This window comes from Haliaeetus albicilla, chromosome 26 (genome assembly GCF_947461875.1).
Source record: "Haliaeetus albicilla chromosome 26, bHalAlb1.1, whole genome shotgun sequence".
Classification (NCBI taxonomy): domain Eukaryota; kingdom Metazoa; phylum Chordata; class Aves; order Accipitriformes; family Accipitridae; genus Haliaeetus; species Haliaeetus albicilla.
This window is the reverse complement of record NC_091508.1, coordinates 22,195,087-22,216,696: the sequence shown is the minus strand read 5'-3', so window position 1 is coordinate 22,216,696 and position 21,610 is coordinate 22,195,087. Positions and strand designations below refer to the sequence as shown.

Below are 21,610 nucleotides of genomic sequence, written 5' to 3'. Positions count from 1 at the left end.
CGGTCATGGATTTTCCTACCCTATGTCTCCAATAATTAAACCCCTTTCCTGGGCTAAGGGAAATGCCTCCCTCGTAGCTGTGCTTTGTGCTTCATGCAGGTTCTTATCTTGTGCCTTGTTCATCCCACGCCTGACTTCAGCTTTTTTCACTTTTTCTTCCACAAAGCAAATCTTAATTAGGCAGACTATAAGGAAAAAAATACAGAGGTCATTGCAAACTAAGTCTCCATGTTGTTATGTGAAGGAGTTTGTTTCTGGAATAGGAATCTGTTCCTCCCAGGACGGAGCGGTCTCTCTGCCAGCAGAGCCATATTGCTGGGTCGGCTCTTGGGCTAAATAATAGACCTGGAGCATCCACTTTACTTGATTGTCTTCCCAAGCAGAAGCTTTTACATTCAAAAGCCATGCTGTGATCTCCATTACAAATACCCTGACAGGCCTGTAAATATTTGACAGGTTTATTCACAGCTGCTTGCATGTGGAAAATATTTTTATGATTTTTCCCCCAATCAGCTGGTGGAGATGGCTCTTCCCTCCGCTGCTGAACGCCGGCAGTCTCGCAGACATCCTCGCAGAGCTGCGGGGTAAGAGCAATATGCCAAGTTCTGCAGTCAGGTTTTTCCCTGCAGGGCATTTCTCTCTGTTGTTACTGATATTACTGCTATTATCCAATGCACCCTCAGGGGTCCGCGTGTCTTGCCATCTTTAGACAGATGATCTGTTTTGATGGTGGAGTTCCTGGCTGCTCTCCCAAGAGCAGCAACTGTAGAAATTCTGTAAACCTGAATCCATTCACAAAGCTTCATAAAACAAAGTCGGCAGAGGTTACTGATACGCGGAGGATCTGAAAGGCTTCCAGAGCAAAATCCCACTGTTTGGCTGCTCCTGCAGTTTAGACGCTGACAAGGTGGGCACGTTTTTAGTTACAGTGACAGTTTTTCCCCCTGGCATATGATCTGGCAGGCTGCTAATTTTCTTTCTAATACTTTTAATTTGGGTGTGTGAAATTCGAGAAGACTGGGCTTCATAATAGCCATGTAAAGTCGACACGTAGAGTCCCCACTTTGCTGGTAACTCAGTGTGGACGGTGAGGTTGGAGCGGTTTGAGGGCAGGCGGGGGGGCTGGGAACACAAAGGCAGCAGTCCCTGGGGAGCGTCGGGTGGGTCTTGATCCGTATGAAGTATTTTAAGAACGTTTTGCAGGAGATGCAGGGATGAGGTTAATATGTTGCCGTTCTTTGTGTTATTTCCGAATTTCTTACCGCTACCGATTCAGTTTGTCAGTGCTAACCCGTCTTTACGTATAACGCTGTAGTTAAAACCCGGCTGGACGGAGTGCTGCCCCTGGCACAGAGGCGAGGGTCTCGTTGCCCACCATCACGACGCAGCGGGCGCTGGGAGGAGGCAGCTTCTCTGAGCCCCAGAGCGGGGCTTCGTTAGGGGCAGCGCTAACGACCTCCCTGCAGACGGGGGTGCACAGGCTCAAGGTTCCTCTCCCCGCTCCCAGCAGTGACCCCCCCTGCGCTGCTGGGGTTCGTGCCGTGTTGCTGTCTCGGGGGGTCCTTCTCTGTCCCCAGCCCCTAACTCCCCTGCGGGCAGAGGGATGCTCGGGTGTAACCGCGCCGTGCCGCGGCTCATACCTCAGCGCAGCGTGCCGTTGTGACCGCGTGCTGCAGGGACAGGGCTGGCTGGGTGACCGGGGGACGCTGAAGGGGCATTTCACTGGTTTCCATCGGTGGAGGAGGGTCCCGGTTCGCTCTCGACGGCAGGGCGGCAGTGCCATTGCCATCCTCCTGCTTTGCTTTCAGGCACCGCCGGGCCACAGTGTTTCAAGATGCTTTTAAGTGCACCAAAAAGTTTGACGTATCTCAGTGTATCTTTGAAGTACTGCAGCATGAGGGTTTGACATGATACATTATGATAATCCATAGTATAGAGACATTAACACAGGGGTCTTTGACAAAATACATTGTAATGTCTCTGAAGGAGCCATTACAATTTATCTTGTCATTCTGGAGCATAGAGTGGTTGCAATGTTAAGATGGCTCTGCATAAATTCACAGGTAGACTGTTTCATTTGATTTTTGGAATTCTTTCAAGTCAAATGGCACATCCCAATTTGTAGCTTAACCCTTCGCTGTCCCCCTTCCCCAAAGAAAGGTCCCAGGTTGTGTGTGCGGTGGGGAGTGGGCAACACTCTCGCCCGCTCTGCTGTGCGCTGGGTGGAAAGCTTATGTGACTAACGTCTGTGAAACGTGCATCTCCTGCTTTACGCTCTCAACATGTATTTTGACTCATTTAACAGCAAATGCTAACCTTACTTCGATACAGACATGAAAGGTATTTATCATAAGCAGTGACATTTGTTACTCAATTATCTGATAGAAAAGGGAATGCTTTCAGCCAGCAGGAAAAACGCTCTGTGCTCAGCTGGGGTTTTTCTTCTTTCTCGCCTATGTTTGTGCCGCTTATGGCCACCACCCCGACAGTTTCCCTTGCTGAAGCAAACGGCGTGTACTTCTGCAACTCTAAATTACCCTGTTAAAAGGGAGCCTGCTTCTGCATCAACAGCGTGTGTCTGAGACGAGCGCCGGGGTTTTCCTCCCCTGGGAGCTGTAGCCTGTCCTGGCAAACAGTCCCCTTGTCATCGGGGCCAAAATGTGGAAACTGGCCGTAGCTTCCCTGCGAGCTGAGGTCCCCAGACGGGGTGGGAATGTACATCCCCAGAGGGAAAGGTCAGTGTGGGAGGTGTTAGTGTTGGGGCTGCTCCAACTCTGCAAGTCTCGAACAAAATTAATACAAAAATATCTGACAAGTTCTTAGCCTGCTTTGCTGGATCTTTAAGACCTGTACTAAAATTCCATCATCTCATCTTCCCATTATTAAAATTTCAGCAAAATATAAAGTTTTCATTAATCTCCTGCAGCAAATTTAGTACTCTGAACTGGCAGTTGATTCAGCTTTTAGGACTACATTAGCTGGGATATTAAACAAAATGTGTCATTCTTCAGTATCTTCTGTAAGAAGCTAAATCAGTTTTCAAACATATTTATACCACTTTATCTAACAGCATCTGAATGATCATTTAGAGCTGAGATGCTTTATTAGCAGCTGGCATAGAAATTACTCTGTGCAAAATTATATATCGCATTATAGTAATGTTTAAATTGGTGTTAATCCAACGTCATAAAATGTAAAAAATCTTTAAAGTGCGTTATATTTTTTCAGTAATTGGCATTTTGGCTTAATGAGATGTTACCTTTTATAAAGCCAGTACCTGCAGTAGTAATGAGAATACTAATCAGTAAATAAAGCGCAGCTTCGGCGCTGCAGGGCTGAGATCAGAGAGCCCGAGGTGTTGCCAGCGCTGCAGCAAGACGCCAGCCTCGCGTCCCATGTGGGGTGATGCCGAAGCACGGGAGAGCTGTGCTTGTGCGTCCGTCGAGGGCGGCACCTGCAAATGCTGCACTGGCTGGGGACAGGCCCCCCCTTCGCCGGGCACCTTCCTGGGGTGACAGGCTGTGGGTGTCCCGGAGGGGACCCCACCGGGCCAGCCCCCGGGGATGTCCGCGGTCCGGGGGTGGCTCATGCGATGGCAGAATCTGCCGCTGGGACGTTGCGCTGGTCTTCGTGTGGGATGCAAACGTGTCTCGTAATGTCCTTAATGAATTAGTGATTTTGTCTTTGAATGGAGGGTGAGAATTTCCTCTTCCCAGAGACGTTTTGTTCTTTCTTTAAAAGCCATCTGCAGCTGCAGACGTCACAGCCATAGTTACGTGCTAGCTGAATCGTATGCTGTATTTTAAACTTCTCGTTCATTATTGTTGGCTTGTTTTGCAGGTTCAAGAGGAGAAGAGGTCTCGGAGGAGGACCCTCAGATCGATATAGCTACAGTGCAGGACATGCTCAGTAGCCACCATTACAAGTCCTTCAAAGTCAGCATGATCCATAGGCTTCGATTCACCACTGATGTTCAGTTAGGTAAATCAATCCGTACTATAACGCTTAGGAAAATGGAACGGTTCAAACCTTTGGCCATCTCTAATAGCTAACTGTCTATCTCGGACATTTTTAAAGCAGTCATTATCATGTTGGTCTATTTTATTGTGGAGCATATCACTTGAAAGTGTTGCTAGCATTTCAGCAGTTGAAAAAAATTGCTTTCAGTTGAAAATACTTCAGTATTTTTATTACCCACAATCAGCTAGCACATGTTTCTTCTGAAAGAAGGCCATTATTTAATGACCTCATCTCTTTTTTTTAATTTGGACTTCCTAATGGAAAGCTTCTTGCCAACTGTTTTGTTATTTTTAAATGAGGCTATGCAAAATTAGGAATGGGTAGGTTTTTCCTTTTCTGAGACTGAAGGATTTTAATGACCAAGTGGAAATTTGAGGTGGAACAAAATAAAAGTAGCATTCTCTAAAGGTTTTATATTGTCCTTATTAGCTTTTTGAATGCTTTTGCAAACCCGAAGGCCAAGGGATGACAGAATCTTGAATTATAAAAGCCCCATTACCGTTTTAAAATGATTGAATGGCTTTTTATCTTTGTGTTTAAATTGTGAAAATTTGATTAATGATGCATTGGTAGGTGACCTGTGACATGCCTGCAAATACCTTCCATAAAGAAATGATTCAGCAGTAAAATATTAAGTGCTGTAATGTTTACAAAATACATTTATTCTGTAGAATTCAGTAGAATTGTTAAACTATATGAGTTCCTGTATTATTGTCACTACAGTCTCTTCGTTCTTCCATCCTTAAGCACACATAAAAGTATATGTCTCTCATTTTTACAGAAGAGGCTTTCTTAGTTTATTTTGAACTGTCTTGTTAAGGAAGGATTTATATGCTGGTGCTGAAGCAGGACAGCGCTGGGCATGTTTTCTGCTTTTGAGCAAACTATCTGGGTGTGATAGTTTGCTTCCAGTGAAGTTTGACTCACTGTATCTGGAAAGTGTCAGAAATGAGAGCTTGAAAAGGTCATGACAGATCACTAAAGATAAATGGTTAAGGGAGAATAGCTGTTAAATGAAACAAATGGCTTAACTTGTGTAGCAGTGAAGGAGCTGACCCTGTCCAGTAGTGTAAGGACCATAAAATTTCCCTTTTATAACAATCTGTGAACTTGTATATTTTTGATGGCAGTACGCTGACAATGTGATTTTTATAATCTAATTTTTCTTTAAATCAAAGAAAACCACAGTGGGATATTCAAAGTTTGGGCAAATGTACAACATCAAAACCTTTAAATAAAGTCAAAATAAGTGTATGTTGCTGGGGCTTCTCCTGAATTTTTTTTAAGATATTAAAAGAGCAATACTGGTAAAATAAGCATTGAGGTGCTATTTGGATTAGGGCTGCTGAGTGTTAATATGTTCATCTTCTGTGAGTGACAGACTGCTCCATACAATCTGAAATGTAAAATACTATGTCTAATTTTTTTTTTCCATCGCTCATCAGTAACTGTGGTTTGGGAGCTATTTTGTGTCAGTTTAATGATGGCTAGTTGCAAAGACTTTTCTCTGTAGCATTTTTATGTCATCAGTTTTATATCGCAGCTGTAGCAAAGCGACGGTTTTTCTAGAGGACACCGAGAATCCAAAATCATTCCTTTGCTCCTTATTGACAGTATTGATGATGTCGGTAGCTGTGCAGGAGCATATCGGCTGTCAGGCTAGCTGAAATACGGTACAGTGGTTGCAATGAAAATATCCGTGTGGGTTTGGGGGTGAGTCCCAGTTTCCCAGGCTTCACACGGAAGGATTTTTACATGTGACAGAACCCAGACGTGGTGGAGAAAACACTCAGCGTAGCTCATCTCCACTCCCTGTGCTCTGCTCTGACATTGTAAGACATACACGTCATTGAATTTGAATAGGTTCTGTATTGGATTTTATTTCAGTTGTATAGAACAGCGTGAGCTATGTTTGTGAATTACGGTTTGCATACCGGTACTTTTTGAAACAGTTTAGCTGTTTGGAGGCCTGGTCGTTGAATCCGAGGCAAAGTTTACCGAAAATACTGGAGTAAGCTCAATCTTCTCGACATTGTGCTTAGTTCTTCTATATTAAAAAGCAATACGTAAATGACCATGGGAGGAATGACCACCTTTTGACTGATGGTTTTATTACAGTGGAAAGCTTTAGCCGTAGCAGTTTAAGGTCTGGGGTTTTATGTTTTAGCTCATATTACAGTGTAATGCACGTACAGTAGTACTCTCAACATTTTTACAAAGGTTCTGTCATGTTGTGAAGGAATAAGACACATTTGCTTTTGTACCACATTAGCAAAACTAAAAGAAGCGTATTGTCTTGGAAAATTACTGCTGGCAAATATTTCAGAAAGGGGGGGGGGGCAGTTGCAGACCCCAACAAAGGAAGCAAGAACAGAACGGTGTTACTGGACTAATACATCGATGACATTTCTTTTGATAAAATGAATGAATTTAAAAAAATAGTAGAAGAAGCATTTTTACTTGTTTTTTGAGTATGACTAATTTGTGCTGCAATACAGAGACTGAAGAAGCCACATACATAATACTGTTTTGATTTTAGGTTTCAACACATACAGATTGTGAGAACAATAACACAAAAAAGACAACATTCTTTGTCAATGTGCTCTTTGGATGTGTGTGAGCTTAAGCCAGTGATGTCGAGATACAGAAATAATGGATGAAGTATACAGCAACAATTTGCAGATAAAAATAATAGAAGTTAAAGTGTATTTTACATGATAAAAAAAAGATGAAAGAGGAGGAAGTCTGTTACATCTGAGATGGTTACAAAATCCATGCTTGGTGAAGTAGCCTCTGCTGAAAAGATTGATGCAATGGGGAGTGACCTTGGCTTGGAGCAGGAGCTGGTGATGTATGTATGAGCATCTCTCTGCTAAATGGACCCAGATTTGTAGCACTAATATACATGGAAGCCCAGAACCAAACTCAGGATGGCAATAAATCAACAGCCACTTTGGGTGTCATTTCTGGTTTATATTCCACTATTGTTCTATCACTTTAATTCATGTCACTATCATCTGTTCATCTGGAACAGTTTTATATAATTTTCCAGTGGAGTTACCTGACAAATCCTATCAAATTAACAAGGTGCATTAGCAATATTGACTGACTGTGAATTCTGAAGTTGCAGGACCATACAGTGTAAATTTTTTAAGGATATTTTCAGGGGTGACATTTTTAGAGGAAGGGATGGGGAACAACCCTCGCACACAAAGAATTTGCACCTTTATTTTTAGAACTTGCCTTGACTTTTTTCAGTGAGAAAATAAGAACTTGCCCCATCAACTTTGCGTATTTTCCTTAAACTACAGAAAATTCCATTTTGAATAATTAACTATTGCAGTGAAATAACAATGCCGATTTTAAATAATCTGTCCAAAATTAAATTACAAAACAAAATGGGCTCCAGATACAGCATCAGCCTGCTCAAATTACCCAGTTCTAGCAGTCCTTGTGTTAATTGGACTCTTGATACAATGCTTAATTGAAATGTGATCTCTCTGATGTGACGTATGTTTAATGACAAAGCGCATTCTTGTATTAATAGAAGGGGGGAGGGGGCTGGTGGCGTTATTACAACTTAACCATAATGGCCAGGGTTAAAATGAAGGTAACCTTGTCTTAGTGGAAAGGAGTGCAGCAAGAAGCCCGCTGGGTAGGTATCTGCTCCTTGCTCTCTGTATGCTTTGATTTTAGGGTTGCATAAAATACAAATGAAGGTGGTTTGCAAATTCTGCAGCTATGACCAGACTTTAAGAAATACTGAGTTAAATGTGGGGGGCTTGGGAGAGCCGTTATGTGCGTGGCATCTTACTTTTATTTTGTCACATCTCTTAAAAGTTTTATCATTAGCCTCTTTCGGTTTTCTTGTGCTTCAGATGAGCCAAGCGTAATGTATTTGAAAGCATCACAGCCAAAAGCCTCAAGAGGGAAAAGGTTATCTCTGCTGTTTTTCCAGAGATGCAAGAGTTAAATGATCTTTAAATACTTTTTTCCTGTATGGCTTCCTTTTGTCGCTTTCTCATGAGCTTCACCAATAACTCATGACTGAAGAAATGCAATTATTTTTAAGGCTCCACACTTCTTGATGTAAAAAGCATGCTGGGAAGTTTGTTCAGTCATGTCAACAGCTACTGAACAATGAGCTTCTGTTCATCAGCGCGGTGTAGCAGGGCTTTCTCTTCGCAATACTGCGACGAAGACCGCTATAAATTACAGCGAGCGTCCCGGGCTGGTTCCAGCACGCCGTTAGCCCACAGCCTGCCCCGGCAGCGTCCCGCTGGAAAGGCTGTTCTTGCACGGCTTCGGGGATAACGCGCGGAGGGACGATGGAGGAATTTTCTCCTCTCGCTCGCAAAAGGTCCGCCGCAGGATTCGCATGCGGCAGCGCGCCGTATCCAGGTCAGCCTACGCGCAGCAGGAGCGGAGCGCCAGCCATCTGGGGAAGCCCGTGTTGGGAAGCGGGGCCTGGCGCCCGTGCCAGGAGCTACACAAATCCTCAGCTTGCTTTCAAAGCAGCCTAATTAGAGCTGGCTTTAAAATGCCAGCAGTGTAAAAACGCACAGGATCGCTGGGACTGGATGTCTTTGTTTATGAGTATCTGGGTAACACAAAGAGCGTTTCTGTAACGCTGCGAAGGGGTGTTGTCCTCTCGTATAGAGGATATAGTGTATATGCTGTATAGGAGATAGAACAGGGACGGTGTGTGATACTGCCTATTGCATATAACAGTGGTGACTGAAAAACTAGCAGTATCTTTTTATAAATCTTGCAGCTCATGTAGCTACTGCTTCCAGTAGAGCTCTGTATGTGTTGGGAAGAATTTTTTCTGTGGTATTTCTTTCTTGTTGGTATGCTTATACAGGAGAATAAAATGCAGATTATCGATGCAGTTTGATAACCATTTGCTTTTGGTTTCAAAAGCTCCTGTGCTTTCAAAAAGCCCAAAAGGGCAATATACTTTCATCCCATTTAAGATTTATAAAGTGTGTCAAACGGCTGATATGAAATCGCTTAAACTGATCACTATTGTGGCGCTCTATTCTTTCTCATCTCAGGTATTTCTGGAGACAAGGTAGAGATAGACCCCGTTACTAATCAGAAGGCCAGCACTAAGTTTTGGATTAAGCAGAAACCCATTTCAATCGATTCTGAACTCCTCTGTGCCTGTGACCTTGCGGAAGAAAAAAGCCCAAGTGAGTAGTCCTTTTTATTTATGTTCTCTCTTCTCTGCCTCCCTGTATGTGTTAGATGTCCAAAGAATTATTGCTACCATGTCCTTTTCTTTCTATAGGTGTATTTTATTCATTATAGGATGTTTTTAATCTGACTCGATTCTGTTATAGAGAACACAACACATTTTATGAGTGTCTTTTTAATGCTGCTTACAGCTAATGGCATCATTAAGAGTGTTTCTTGCCCACTATCAGTAGCTGCTAATAGTGTCATACCAAGGAAACACTGGCTTTGCCTAGGTGGTCTCTAGCACAGTAGTGAAATACATGTTTCAACATAATTCCAATTTTTTTTGAACTTCTTAACATCCAGACTGGTTTTAAACAATTTCTTAGGTGCAGTTGAGGATCTCGGACACGCAGTAAGTATCAGCGCGGTCTATATTTGCTTCAGCTGTGGCTGCAGGGTCACCAGGATTACGACATGCCACTCTGAGAGTTCAGTTTCAGGAAAGCAGTGACCGTGCCTATCCAGCAGTGATAGCTAAGCTAACTGGAGGACTGGTTGGACATCCCAGTTGAGCCAGTCATCATCAAGAGGTCAAAGTTTGCTACGTTGAGAGCACAGCTTCAAAAGCCAAGTGCTTTTGCTTGTTGTATCAGTGGAGTAATGAGAGTCTGTATCTGTAAAATTTGTTTTAAAAAGCACAAGATAGGCCCTGGGGGAATTGGGCAATGTCTCCTGGTGGTGCCAAAATGTAACTATCTACTATCAAAAAGTAACTGCGGTTCAAAAGCTCAGGTGGATTTTATTACACTTGTGCTTTTGCAGGGTAGGGATGCTAAGTATTAAGTACTTATCTGCAAGGTGACAGAGAGGGAGAATTATGTGATACATATTTACAGAGGTAATGATCTGTTGAATTCTCTTGGAAGAGTAAATTTATGGCTGCCACAGATTTTATCAGCAATTATTGAACTATATCCTTCTCCCCTTCATTACCCCTTCCTACTTCCGTGTTCTTAGTCCAGTCATTGTCTTCCTTTTCTGTCTCTTCAGCAAGATTTCATGGTCCTTGAGAAGGCATGGTCCCAAGGAGAGACTTCCCTAATGACCAGGCAGTCCAAAACATATAACAGTTGTCTTTATAGTTCAGGGTGTGGTTTTGCGCTTGTACATATATTAACACCTCTGGGTTTGTAGCCACATTTCATTCTGAATGCAAACACCTGTGGTGGTAAAATTGTGCCCAGAAAACGGGGCTGTATCTGAAAAGCCAGCCTTGAAACACGAGGTTTCCAGCTCGCGTCCCTGTTAACACGATGGTCTGAGACCTTCAAGCTGTCCCGAACACCTCCAGAACTGCATCCTGCAGGGGATGGGGCTCCTCAGCCCCAGAGGCAGCACCTGCTGCTGTAGGAAATTACGTTTGTACCCAAAGCCTGCCAACCCAGGGGGAAATAAGGGACAGAATTTCAACCCCCAAATAGAGTCCAGCGGTGGAAGGGCAGTACCTTCACATGGAGACTGTTGAATGAAGAATCGTGGTCACTTTGGGACGCGCGCTGACAAGTTACGACAAAGGCAACCTTTATGATACTGAGGTTTTTTATTTACTCATTTTCACGTGGCTGTCATAAACTTCTCCTGTTAAATAAGTGTTCAGCATAGTTCCAAAAGGAGAAAATAATTCCTCCTGAAATCTGCTGACCTCTTCCCGATTCACTAAAGATGTTCCAAAAGTCATTATTTTAGGCCAGTAGAAGAGACTTTTAGTGTGACATCTCAGAATGATACATTTTGGGGAACTCTTAACAGCAGATCAGTATCTCTTGAATGTTAAATGGAAAAAAGTTATTTTAGTAGCATAAAGGAATGAAACTCACTGTATTTCACAAGTTTTGCCTGTGATTTTTATCGGCATAGTGATATATGTTTGTAGCAGTTTGCATCAAAAATTATTCCCGGATCTTCCTTGAATGAATTATTGCAAAGAAAGAGAAGTTGAGTAAAGATAAGGTCTTTGAGTTCTGCAGTATGTTTTGTTTTCATGTTTTTATCTCCTGTAACACAAACATGCTCCATCTCGTCTTTCAGAAGTGTTCTGCACATGTAACAGTGCTTGTACAGTTACACCGGGTGAAAATACAGTGTATGTTTTATTAAGCTGCCTGCCTTTCCTAGACACTGGCAGTTGGGATTATAATAAAGTTGAGTGCTGCTTTGGTAGACTGACTTCTTGGAATTCTGAGGTGAAGGATTTGCAGGAGCCTACAAATGTGACCTTACTCTTTAGTAAGGGGAAGGGGTGTTGGGAGTGGAGTTTCATCACCGTGATCAGTATAGCTGGAGGTTTCTGCAACAATTGTTCCTCTGAACGTAGTAATTAACACGTTTTAATATTCAGTTAGCCCTTACTTTCTGCAGATTAAAGAGATTTCAGAGTTTTTACTGGTACTTTTCTGCAGAAACGTAAAAACAGAAATTGTGTTTCAGTACAGTGGAGAGCCTCATGCTTATTTTCTGTTAGTTTTCTCTGAAAAGACAGGTTCATGCAGCAAAGCTGTAGTGGCACTTGTGTGAGTGTTAAAGGACTCAACAACTTCAGAGATGATGTGCTGTGAATATTTACAGATGGACTCGGAGTTGTTCTGGATGGGGCTGAAGCTTTCCTGTGCTGTGAGTTCGCAGAACTTATAGCTGTGTTCAGTGAAAACAGAAGATGAAAATAGAAAGCTTTGGCATCTGATTTGCCTTTAGTGTGGTTACTGTAGGCAGGAATGGCTGATGATTTTTGTTTGCCCTTGTAGTAGGCCTGGGTGAGCATTTGAATGTTTATTTGTAAATTAAATCAGACTCCCTGAATTTAGGCAGAGGGAAGAGGTAATGGCCCTGCTGGCTCGATCAAATGCCATTAGAACCTGAAAACACTGTGTTATAAACGGCTTGTTTAAATCAGGTTCGGTCTGATTATCACGAGAGATTCTGAATGTTTTGAATCTTGAAAGGAAGCATCCTATCATTGAGAAATAAGATTTAAGCCTTAATAAAGTAGTTGTCATTTTTATAGCTGAAAAGAGCTTTATATCTCAATTAAGTGTACATAATATAAAGTCTTAAGGAAGCAACATAATACGTTTAATACAATTATATCCCTTTGCAATAGTGTAATTTAAAGGAAATCTGATTCTGTTAATGTCTCTTACATTACTTGGACAAAGGAGAAACTTCAGTGTCACTGACCACTGCCTTTTTACAAAGTGCACTGTGGACGAAGCGCGGCTGTGATGGATGCATCGTGGCCATCCCTTCCGAGGGCCGGGGCTACCAGGCTGCCTCGGCATCCGCACCGCGGGAGCGCTGAGCCGGCGCTGGTGCATGGAGGGGTGAGCAAACCTCAGGGAAGGCCTTTCAGTGGCACTGAGGCTAATCAGTTGGGCAGACTTACAGTTTTCAAAATACGTGGGGTTCTTCCATTCATGTGTATTTTATGGTAGCTGCAGAAAGCGGATTTCTTTGATAATTTTCTTGAAACGCTGAAGAAACGTTCTCTGTGATCCTTTTTCTGCCTTTTTTTGTTTTAATAAAGCAGATACTTCTCAGCTGCTAGGTCAAAATATCCTTAATATTAAGGTAGTCTAAACAAAGGTGTGCTGTAGGTCACGGAGTACATTGGTAACTTCAGTTTGTAATTTAATTGCTTGCTTTGCACCCTGCAGCTTAAGATTTCCTTTAAATTCTTATTCCATTGTTGCACTGGGGCTTAACAGAGTGTTAACCTGGTAATAGGCACAGGGCCTCCCCATTATATGTCTCGCTATCGAGCGGTTCTGCATGACTAGTTAAAAAAGATGGCAAGAAGATTAATGAAAGCCGCCTAGTACAGAAGGGGGGTAGGTACCTTTGCAAGACTTCTAGTGAGGAGATATTAGAGCTGAACCAGAGCTTGGCTTTTTCTTTATCCTGCGACCTTTGAACCTGCCTTACTGTCGAGAGCTGCCAGCGGAGCCGACGTTTTGATTGATGTTGCTACACGAGTCAGTCTTTCCCATTGAATTCCACATCTGCACGAAAATAGCTTTTCTAGCAGTATTCATACTGGCTGTAAGTGATAGCCAAAGTGATGCCTGAAATGCTTTTATGTAGTTTTCATTTAAAGCTAAAGGTATTTGATGTTTTAATTCAGTATCCAGTTCCTCCAGATTATGCACGTTGGGTAATACTAATTCAATGAATTCGTTATTGGGTTGTGAAAGGACTGAAAACATACAGAAGGCATTGGGAAGGCATGGATTCCTGCTGCTTGGGGAGCTTAAATAGAGATGTTGCACGTTTGCTCAGAGCCCTGCAGTGGAGCCAGAGCAGAGAGGCAACAATTATCCATGTGCTCTGCAAATGGTGCACAAAATCTTGTGTGGTAGTTCCTAATATTCATGCTCCCGCTGTGAATAATGTGGTGTGGGAAATAATAGAACAAAATTCATACTTGATAGGAGAATAATCACAGATTCTCCTCAAAAGGTAAAAAACAGGTTCAGCAGAGAAAATGGTCCCAAACTTCAGTCTTGGAGCGAAAGAAATCTCGAAGTGTGTAACAGAAAGAAATGAGTCCAAATGCATGTGGACATGCTGTTTGCAGAGCAGTTAAATGCCTCAGAGGGAAGGCAGCGAAGGCGCAGATGGCGCTTGGGTTTGCTGCGTTTACCATTTTCTGTGGCAGGCTCAGGATTGTGCCCGGGCTGGGGGGGCCAGGCTGAGCCCCGGCGAAAGGCTGGGGGTGTCAGGGAGCTCGCGGGCTGCCGTGCGGTTTCGGCAGTAGTTCGTGGGGTGTGCTGCACCAGGGAGGGGGTCTGGCAGCGAGGGGAACCGCGTCCACCTGCCTGCGCGGCTGAAGGAGCAGGCAGCGGTTTGGGGACGGCTTCGCTGCGAGAGACTCTCCTGCCTCTGCCCCACGGACGTGGCTGCAACTTATTAAATCCATCCCTCTTGAACAGCCTTTTCATAAAAGTACTCTGGAGCACAATCAGGAGTGTGCATTGCCTCATCCTTTTAACAAATATGTTTTGTAGCCCTATTAAAAGGGGTCTTCATCTATCCTGTCAAAGCTATTCTGCTGGGGTTTTTTAGTTTAATTACACTATCCAATTAAAACTCCTTGCTGCATTTTGATTCGCTTCTCCTTGGGCTTGAGTGGATATGACATTTACAAGGCTCGCCTTTCAAGCAGACAATGGCGTGATTGATGAGGTGCAGACGCAATGAAGGAGGCGATTGCCATGTGGAAACACTGCTTAGTGCATTTTGATTTATTTATCATCTTTTTTCCCAAACAAGGTTGCTGGTGAAGAGGTTTTGGGCAACCCAGAGTTCCACCTCAATTTTCACCATTCTTGCAAAAATCTTTATTACTATTCTGCCTTTGATGATAATTTGAAGAAGAAACAAAAGGCTTTGGGGGAAAAAAAGTCCAGCTGTGTGAACAGTTACCACAATTTGACATAAAAGTGGATGTATGCAGCACTTTAATTGCAACTTTGCTTTCAGGACATCTGGAAACAAGACATCCACTAATGCCAATGTTTTCTAATTAGCCTACAGTAGAATATAAAGACCTGAGTTGTAGGAAAAGTGATCCTGAAATATGCTGCTCCCTGAGAGAATGGGGCAAGCCAGCAGGACAACACTGTTATTTTTTTCCTTAACACTCATATCATTTGTTCCCACTTAAGTAATGCCTTGGTCTGAAGGAGATCCATTACAGGTGCGTGGCAGGCAGTCTGAACTCATCGGTGGTTCCACTGATACCAGTGGGGTCAGGATTTCATCCATAACTCTGACTGCTGTCGCTACCTCTGAAGGAGACATCACCTCTAAAATATGTATCTCTCGGATAAATATCACTTGCATAAAATGGGCTTAACCCCGTTTTTACACTCAGGACAATATTCCCGTTCAATCTGTGCTCGGTACTATATCCCTGATAATCCAGCTGCAGCCGCGGTGTAACTCGTGACATCCCCCTAGAAGAAAACTTACGTTTTCTTGTTACTAGAGGTTGTCAGGATGGGCGCTTTGATGGTAATGCAACGCTTGCATTTTGGTAGGACCTTCAAGCCCTGCTCCAGGGTCACGGCATCTTTTCTGAGGTAGCACATGTGGATTTCAAACAACAGTGTCCCTCCCCAAAGCTTTCAGATTAAATATAACAGTGGTTGGTGAGCAGAGGTTACCCCATTTCATGCAGTGGTTTAAGTAAATTTGCCTTTGTATAGAAACATTGTTTGTGTGTATTTTATTTTCATCATTCCTTGCTTTTTTACTAGTATATTTCTAATTCATTGTAATCCTTTCTGAGTCCGTGAGAAGAAGTTACACGGTTTGATCCTGTTGTAGTCACAATTTCTGAAATGGTGAAAATCTGTGATGTCAAATGATGCCCGTAAGTGGTTTGTTCTTCAGAGAGGTCTTTCTCTAGCTATTTATTCCACTAATAACTCTTAATTGTTGACTTCTGCCTTATGGCCCTGTAATGACAAAGCAATCATCAAGGTATATTGAAAAATTAACATAAATTTGCATTTTCCAGTGTTTGTTTTCTGTTTTGTCTAATTCATGAATATTCTTTTCATCCTGCATCTAATTAGTGATTTAATTCAGTGCATGCTGTTTTAGAGAGTGGCACTGGCAAAAGAGAGGTTTTTGGTACAGTCCGAATCGGGGAATGGGAGAGGAAGCAGAAAAGCTATTTCTAGTCTTGGCAGATTTGGTAAAAAAATTGTCTTTTCTTGTGCAAATTCACATCCTTCCAAGGTTTTCCAGGCAAAAAGTGTATTTTTTTAGACTCTGATAAAAAGAGTTTATTACTTAGATTAAAAAGTGAAAATTTTTTTCACCTGTATCAAGTGAAGTATGGTGGACTGCAAAGTTTTTGTGTATTTTCCAAGACCGTAACTTGCAGAAATCAGCACAGGATTTACCAGCGACTGTATAAGCACGTATTAGTCAGTAATTGGAAGCTGTAATTCAGCAGTATTTCTCACCTGCTGCACGTAAACACAGAAACACTGAGAAGTCGGGGGGATGAAGTGCAAGGGTGGAGGTTGCATGAGTACAGTTTCACCAAACCTGCGGAAGACAGAGAGGAGAAACGTGAGCAGCAGATTTACATCTGGCTGTGCTACTGGGTTTGGAGGAATTATTGGTTATGCCGTAAGTAGCCTCTTCCTTCACTTTTTTGGCAGTATAGTAATGTTAAATATTAGGAGATATGCCAAACAGTTGAATTTAAGACATCGTGCTGAAAGAGTAAATGAGCTCTCCTCGGTGAATTTCCAGTGAATTAGCATCTTGCCCTTCTGCCTGAGTCTGCTGTAGGCTTTTCTCCAGGTATAACCACACAGGAGCCTATTAGCGTTCCAGGGTTAGAAAAGATTTATCAGCATTCAGAGCTGAGGCCAAAGGGCACCGACGGTAGGATGTCGTTTTCCTGCTGTCGCAGTGAGGTTAGCCCCAGCGCCGGCTGGGGAGGCACGGCAGGAGCGCGGCTGGCACGGGGCAGCGGCACGAAACCTGCTCAGGTTTGCTGAGCTCGCCTTGTGGGTTGTACCTACATCACGACAAAAGCCTGTGATAACAGATGAGTTTCTGTCATTTCATTTGCCTTCCATAAACGTTTTAACAGGTAAACATAGTTGGGAATAACGTGTATTTTCCGTTGCACAGCTGATTAATTCTGATTGCAAAATATTGAGATTTCCCCCTGTTCAGTTCACTCTTGCCATCCGCTGCAGTGGCTGACATTAAATACACTTCTGCATGGTCTCGGTGCAGGGCAGTGACAGACAGCACTGACATTTGCTGGAGTTGAACACTTGTGTTTCAGACCCGCAAGCTAAAGGACACCAAACCATTGTTCGTGTAGGAGTCATGGTAATGAAGCCATTTGTGCGGTATCTGCATTTGTTTTAATTCTGCCATCATGTGTGGTAGAAGCCACTTGAGCTGCTGCTGTTTGTTACATGATATTCTTATATGGAAATATAAAACCAGGGAAGTTCCTATTGATCTCTGAATCGTCAAGGGTGTTGCTCTATTGGAAAGAGGTACATCACATATTTAAGCACTCTTGGAAATGGAAATCAATCTCACAATTCATAAATTCCATCTGGCTAGAATAGTAGCAGAGCAAAGTGCCAGTTATGATTTCAGTGAACTAATATTTCATGCTGTAAATAGTATAATGTGGACACGGAGCACATAAACATAATGCTGTAATGGGGCTTTCTAAAGAAAAGTCGTCTTAGCTTCTTTCCACTTAATCGCCCGTCAGGACGTAGGACTGGGTTACGCGGCCTGCACGGCCGGTCGTGCACAACCGCAGCAGGCGCCGCGCGTTCAGGCTTTGCGTCGGATTCAGCGGCGGCGCCGCATCCCCTGCGACTCCCGAGAGTCCGTGCGGGAGCGCGGGTCCGCGGCTCAGCCAGCGCCTTGCCGGAAAGGCAGGGACTGGAGCAGCCTCCGCACCGGCGGGACCAGGAGCGCCTGGCTGCGGCAGCCGGGCTGCCGGAGGGGGTGCGTGGTGCTGGCGCGGCACGGGGCGGCCCTGGGCGAGCTCTGCCTCCTGCTGCATGGCACGTCGGGGTTGTTACTGGCATCTGTTGCTCTAACTGTCATCGCAAGAGCTGACTCCTCACAATCCTAAAATAAGCACTCGCAATAAAGGTCTGCGTCCTGCTTCTGTCAGCTGTACAAATACTTCTGCCGGAAAGGAGGAGTAGATCGCCGGTTTAAAAGAAAGACAGAGGTACTGGGGAAGGTTTCCTCGTCAGGCATGACGGAGGCTGTGATCTCGCTTGATTTGCATATTTAATATTTCATTCTGTGGTTCTGTGCCCTACCTCTGCGGGGCGATGCGCAGCAGGGCAGCAGAGCTCGAGAGGAGCACGCTGGCGGCACGCCGGGTCTTTCTGCTGCCTGCATCCCACGCGGGCTGTGCTGCTGCTACCGGCGCAGCCGCAGTGCCGCACACCCGACCCGCTCTCCGCCAGGTGAGCGATGAACGCGCCCAGAGGTTTAGTGCCCGCACTGTTGGCTTCATGGAGCGGGTCGATGTTCGCCTTGGGGGAGGCGGGCAGCGGAGCCCCGGCCGAGCTGGGTGCCGGCGCCGTGGCCGGGGTGCCGTGCGTGGCCCTGCCTGCGCTGCGCCCGGACTGAGAGCGAGCCGGCAGAGAACCCACCTGGAGAGAAGGAGCCGTTCCACTGGAAGCGAGGGGCTCGGCTTCTGGCGCTTTCCGAGCCCGCCCAGCCTTTCCCACCGGCTGAGCCGTGCGGGGGCAGGAGCCTCCGGAGCAGCCGGCGAGGGGAGGGCAGCGTGGGGAGAGCGGGCTTCTCGGGTGGAAGAAAACGTGGAAGGAAACATCTAAACCGGGTGAAAGGAGCCTTGATGCGTGCCAAGAATCACCCCACGAACTTCCAAGACCCAAAACAAAGAATCTCGTTGGAATCCTCCAGACCGTGTTTTGTGCCATTTTAATTTTCATTTTTGGTAATCTGTTTCTATAACTGCATGTAATATTAAATGCCCAAGGAAAACTGTGGTAGCTGGTGGGGCGCGGTGCTGTGGCACATCCCCAGGAATGGTGCAGGGGCACTTTTGGAATTGTAAAGACACTGAATTCAGTCCCAAGCAGACCCAGGCATGCATGCATTAACATACTGATGAGCTCGCTGCTAGGAATTCCCGCATTTTTAGTACCACAGAGGCATCATTTTTCAAATGATTTAAAGGGGGGGGGGGTATTATTATTAGCCAATTTTTCAATATAGAATTTATATTCCAGATTAGTGCATCATAATGGTGTTTAATTAACATGCCACAATAAAATACTCACGTCTCAAATTTTCTGGCCGAGCATATATCAGTCACTTTTTGGAAATCTGGAGAATTAGATAATGTAAATAAGATTTCAAATTAGCTTTCCTCCAGGAAAGACCTGAATTTACAGTAATGTGGCTTTTACTCTACGGATTACTAACTTTGACCTTTGAACTGAATAAATTATGAGAAAACTGATGGAAAAGTACAATGTATAGAATATGCTTAATTTTAATTTTGAAGCCATGAACATCCATACAAGTGAAGGATATTTTGCCTTCCCACATGTTCTGCATATAGACCTTTATGTTAAAGCCGTCCCGCCTATCCCGCCTGCCGTACTTTTAAAGGTCAGGAGTTCCCGTGCTGTTCTCCGAAGGCAGCCGTAGAGGCTGGCCAGGCTGTCAGCACCTGGTGTCCATTTAATCACTTACAACCTCCATTTGGGACTGAGCAGCAGTGAAGCCCGCCAGCAAAGTGCTATGTAGATAGAAATTACAGTTATACTTCAGTTTTGATTGTCCTCCTTGTAGGAAGGGAGATGCCTGGTTTTGAGTATCTGTTCCGTAGCATAGTTGCTGCATCCTTTTGTATTTTACAGCGGTGATGTTCCCCTTTGCTGTAAGCAACTGGGTAGGTTTGGGTGATGTTTTGGGGAGAGGTTGTTGGAGTGATGATTCTGGGGTTAATTGGCCTTTTATTTTAAATATAACACTTATCTTCTGCATGTGATGATTATACAGTGAATAGTTACATAAAGTAGTCCTAATGTGGTAGTTTAACTGAAATATAGTCTTGGGCTGAATGGGAGCTAACTAGCCATTTGATAGATTTTTGCATTTCCTGCAGTGGGGATGTGATGGGAAAACGAACTTTATTGAATAGAGTTCAGCTGCTCCTGTAAGCCACCACTTGCCTTAAATTGAAATGACATGAGAAGCCTGTCAGCGTTTCATTACTTCCTTCTGTTGTGCTGATGGTATGCTAAGATCACCATCTGTGTTTTTCTTCTGTCAGGCACACAAGCTCTGCTGAAACTTTACAGGAATATTCTGAACAGTTTTTTTCTTATCTTTACAGGTCATGCAATATTTAAACTTACATATCTAAGCAATCATGACTACAAACACCTTTACTTTGAATCAGATGCTGCTACTGTCAATGAAATTGTACTGAAGGTGAGTATTAAATTTTAACGTGACCCAAAATCCTGGGTGTTTTACCGCTTGTTAGACATGAAAGTATTCAAGAGGCTCTGGAAATACATGAACAGTGCAGTGCCTGAGGACCACTAAGGTGCATTTAACTTACCAGGCTAGTTGCCTGGTGCCTATTATTTTATTCATTTTTCACACAGCCATACAGCAGGCTGTCTGTTTGTGTATAAGATTTCCTTTTATACTAGTTTCTGGTTAATAGAGACATCGGTTTTCTGTGGAATTTCACAGGAAACTACCAAATTTCATTGTGTCCAGATAGTTTCCTCCTCCGGACACGTGAGATGGTCTGCAAGCCCCGTGTCTTGGCGGAGGTGCAGGTGCTGCGCAGGGTTGGGTGCCCTGCCCCAGACCTGCGGCCGGCAAAGCACCGCGGTGCTGCCGGCACTGCCGTGTGGCTGCCGGCACGGGGCCCAGCCTCAGAGACCCGGGCAGGGCACCCGGCGTGGGTGAGCCCCCAGCCAGGATGGCGAGGAGCTGGGGGAGCAGCCGCCCCGGTCTGCGAGGGGCTGGAGGAGCTGGCGTGGGGCTCAGCAGCGGGGCGGGCGGCTGAGCAACGGTCCCGGCACCGCAGAGGCTTTGGGAGCCGCAATTAATGTTGTTCAGAGATTCCGGGAGGGCTCTGGTAAAACCGCGCGCTGACACGATGTTCAAGGCCACAGGTTGATGCCGGGTTCGCGGCTCCAGCGCCGGCCCGGGCAGAGGCGGTGACACTGCCAGGACAGCGCTTCTCTCCTGCCTTTCGCACGTCTTTTCCAAGCGCGGGTGTTTGTACGAAGCAAACAGGTTCTTTTTCTCACCGTGATCCTTTATCAGAATTGTTTGCTTTTCTTGTGGCTCAGTACGTACGTGTATTGGCTTGCTTTCCGAAACAAATTTTTGTATCGCTCTTGGAAGATTAAACTTAATTTTCCACAAGCTAATATTTTATAGCAATTCAGATTTTAAAAAGCAGTAATTTTGGCAAGCCATCTGTTATGTTTGCCTTTATTTTCTGTGTGGAGTTTAGGGGATTGCTAAATAACTGACATACAATGAAATAATTTTCATTAATAACATAGAAGGTGAATGTATTTGGGGGGTTTACTACTTACTTGGTGAACTGTTAGGCTGATTCTTTTGTTCCTACTTTATCTTAAATAAGCTATTGTAATCCAGAACACTTGACACATCTGAGACTGGTCATAAAAGGCGGCTAAAAAAAAGGTTTGGTATGAATAACATGAATATTCAAGAGAAAAATATTATTGAACAGTACTTTTTTTCTGAAGTTGCAGATTGTTTATATAGAACATTTTCTGGTTTCATGCATAAGTTACCAGTT

The 21,610-nt window shown here is 44.2% G+C and overlaps 3 protein-coding genes across 5 annotated transcripts in view; all 3 read left to right on the top strand.

Annotated features, from left to right (window-relative positions):
* The window catches only part of HSPA5 (heat shock protein family A (Hsp70) member 5), a 100,403-nt gene that overhangs the window by 17,849 nt on the left and 60,944 nt on the right, over positions 1-21,610 (top strand). The gene's annotated exons all lie outside the window — the stretch shown is intronic.
* MAPKAP1 (MAPK associated protein 1) overlaps positions 1-21,610 on the top strand; it is a 108,585-nt gene that overhangs the window by 85,563 nt on the left and 1,412 nt on the right. For all 3 annotated transcript variants that reach the window (XM_069771414.1, XM_069771412.1, XM_069771413.1), the window contains 3 exons: positions 3,841-3,981; positions 9,078-9,215; positions 20,150-20,247. In XM_069771414.1, coding sequence (XP_069627515.1) covers positions 3,841-3,981; positions 9,078-9,215; positions 20,150-20,247 — 377 coding nt within the window. The remainder of the gene's footprint in view (positions 1-3,840; positions 3,982-9,077; positions 9,216-20,149; positions 20,248-21,610) is intronic.
* RPL35 (ribosomal protein L35) overlaps positions 17,171-21,610 on the top strand; it is a 152,643-nt gene continuing 148,203 nt past the window's right edge. The window contains exon 1 of the mRNA XM_069771422.1: positions 17,171-17,176. Within this exon, the coding sequence (XP_069627523.1) occupies positions 17,174-17,176 (3 nt within the window). The 5' untranslated portion in view covers positions 17,171-17,173. The remainder of the gene's footprint in view (positions 17,177-21,610) is intronic.